The sequence below is a fragment of the Durio zibethinus genome, chromosome 9 (assembly GCF_047325235.1).
Source record: "Durio zibethinus cultivar Kanyao isolate XHJ-2024 chromosome 9, ASM4732523v1, whole genome shotgun sequence".
Classification (NCBI taxonomy): domain Eukaryota; kingdom Viridiplantae; phylum Streptophyta; class Magnoliopsida; order Malvales; family Malvaceae; genus Durio; species Durio zibethinus.
The window spans coordinates 11,501,318-11,503,103 of NC_143170.1; the positions used below are offsets into that span (position 1 = coordinate 11,501,318).

At 32.1% G+C, this 1,786-nt stretch overlaps 1 protein-coding gene across 1 annotated transcript; it reads left to right on the top strand.

Moving 5' to 3' along the window:
* Positions 1-437: 437 nt before the first annotated feature.
* On the top strand, positions 438-1,444 carry LOC111317065 (uncharacterized protein At3g17950-like). Its single transcript, XM_022919394.2, has 2 exons — positions 438-672; positions 768-1,444. Exons 1-2 carry the CDS (start codon positions 589-591, stop codon positions 1,287-1,289), a joined length of 606 nt encoding a protein of 201 aa, XP_022775129.2. The 5' UTR covers positions 438-588; the 3' UTR covers positions 1,290-1,444.
* Positions 1,445-1,786: the final 342 nt, after the last annotated feature.

Below are 1,786 nucleotides of genomic sequence, written 5' to 3' on the forward strand. Positions count from 1 at the left end.
TCTTTTTCCTTCATACAAGTTTTTGACAATAAATTTTTAAAAAGTTATAATTTTTTTTTTAAAAATAAATTTTTAAAAAAAATTATATAATTTTTTGAAAACTATAACATTTCAAAAATAGATTTTTACAATATTATAAACTTTTTCGAAAATATATTTAAGAAACATTTTAAGTAAAATTTTTACTATTTCACATTCGAAAATAAATTTATGAAAACTCATATAACTTTTTTAAAATTTATTTAGAAAAAGTTTGACCTTTTAAAAATTTATTTTTGAAAAATTATATTATTTTTTGAAAATTTATTTTTAAAAAATTATAAAATTTTAAAAAGTTATGATAAATAATTAAATAATTTTATTTATAAAAACTTTTTTAGAAAATTAGAGTATAAAAGGAAAAAATGGGGGTGCCGTAATGAGGCAAAAGATGGGGTGGACAACGGAATAAAGGCAAGGCAACCATAATGATTTCTAAACTCTTTTTTACACCATCGCTGTTGTTTAACCCCAATTAGCCATCCAAGTCTTTTGTCTTTATAACCCAATCCCATCAAAATTTGAAACTAAAAATTAATTTAAAAAAAAATGGTAGATCCAACCTCCGATTTGCTACCCCAACCCTCATCCCCCACCATCTCCTCCGTTTCCTCCTCCGATCTTGACACTGAGGTCAGCGTTCATAGGCCTTTTCAAATTTCCAATACTTTCATCCATTTTCACAATTTTCTCTTTGTTTTTTTTTCTTTTTTTTTTTTTAAATGAAGTCGACAGGTTCCTTTTTCCATGATAGAAGCACCTCATTGGGTACTTTAATGGGAGTCAGTTTTCCAGCTATTACTTTTCGAGCTCCTTCCCAACACCATGGCCAGATGCAAGCCACAAACACCGGTTCATCTTCGACGGGGTCTAAACCCAAGAAGAGGAGGGCGCTGACAACTCCCGCGTTCGGGGCGGAGCGACTACAGAGGCGGCGGAGCAAGTGGTGGCAGCTATGCGGGGACGGGGACGGGAATGCTAAGCCGGCTTCCCTTGGAGAGTTTCTGGAGGTGGAGAGGAGGTTTGGGGACGGGGCGTTTTACGGTGCGGCGGCGGAGCTTGAGGGGGTGATGGGAACGCCGCATGATGAGCATTTGGAGGCGAGGAATGGACGAATGTTGTTTGCTGATGGGAGGGTGCTGCCTCCTCCTTCTGCAGGTTGTGATGATGATGAAGGGAAAGCAAGGGCTGGCGCTCTTTGTAGATTCCCGGTGTCGCTCGCTGGGATCTGTAGCGGTGGCGTTGGATAATATTTTTCTAGCGTGCAAATACAATCTGTTCAAAGAAAAACATTAATCTGGCTTCCGGGGTTAACTTCTTAAATCTTCTTTAGTAATTATTTCCTTCTCTACACAGCAATATAATACTCCTTTTTTATGTATAAAATTATATTCATTTTTTAAAACATTTAAATATTTAAAAATTGTTTTTCATATATATATTTTTATTTTTTATATTTAAAAAATCATGAAATGTCAATTTTATAAAATAATTTTAAAATTTAATATTAAATACACTAAAATTATTATTATTTTTTAATTTGGTAAAATTCAAAGATGGATAAGCTTATTGTCTTTTAAAAATTTTTAAAAAAAAAAAGGATTTGGCATCTTTTGTTTGTAATTTTCTTGAAAGGGGAAAATGTCATAACAACTTATGTATTTTGCAAAATCTGAATTTTTTTTGTCAGGTAGTAATAAATAAAGTAAAAGTTTTTCATAATAATAATAAAAAAGAAGCTTTCTTT

Coding starts and splice junctions, on each gene's coding strand:
- LOC111317065 (XM_022919394.2), top strand. CDS start 589: ATGGTAGATCCAACCTCCGATTTGCTACCCCAACCCTCATCCCCCACC. Junction 673..767: donor CCTCCGATCTTGACACTGAG/GTCAGCGTTCAT, acceptor TTTTAAATGAAG/TCGACAGGTTCCTTTTTCCA.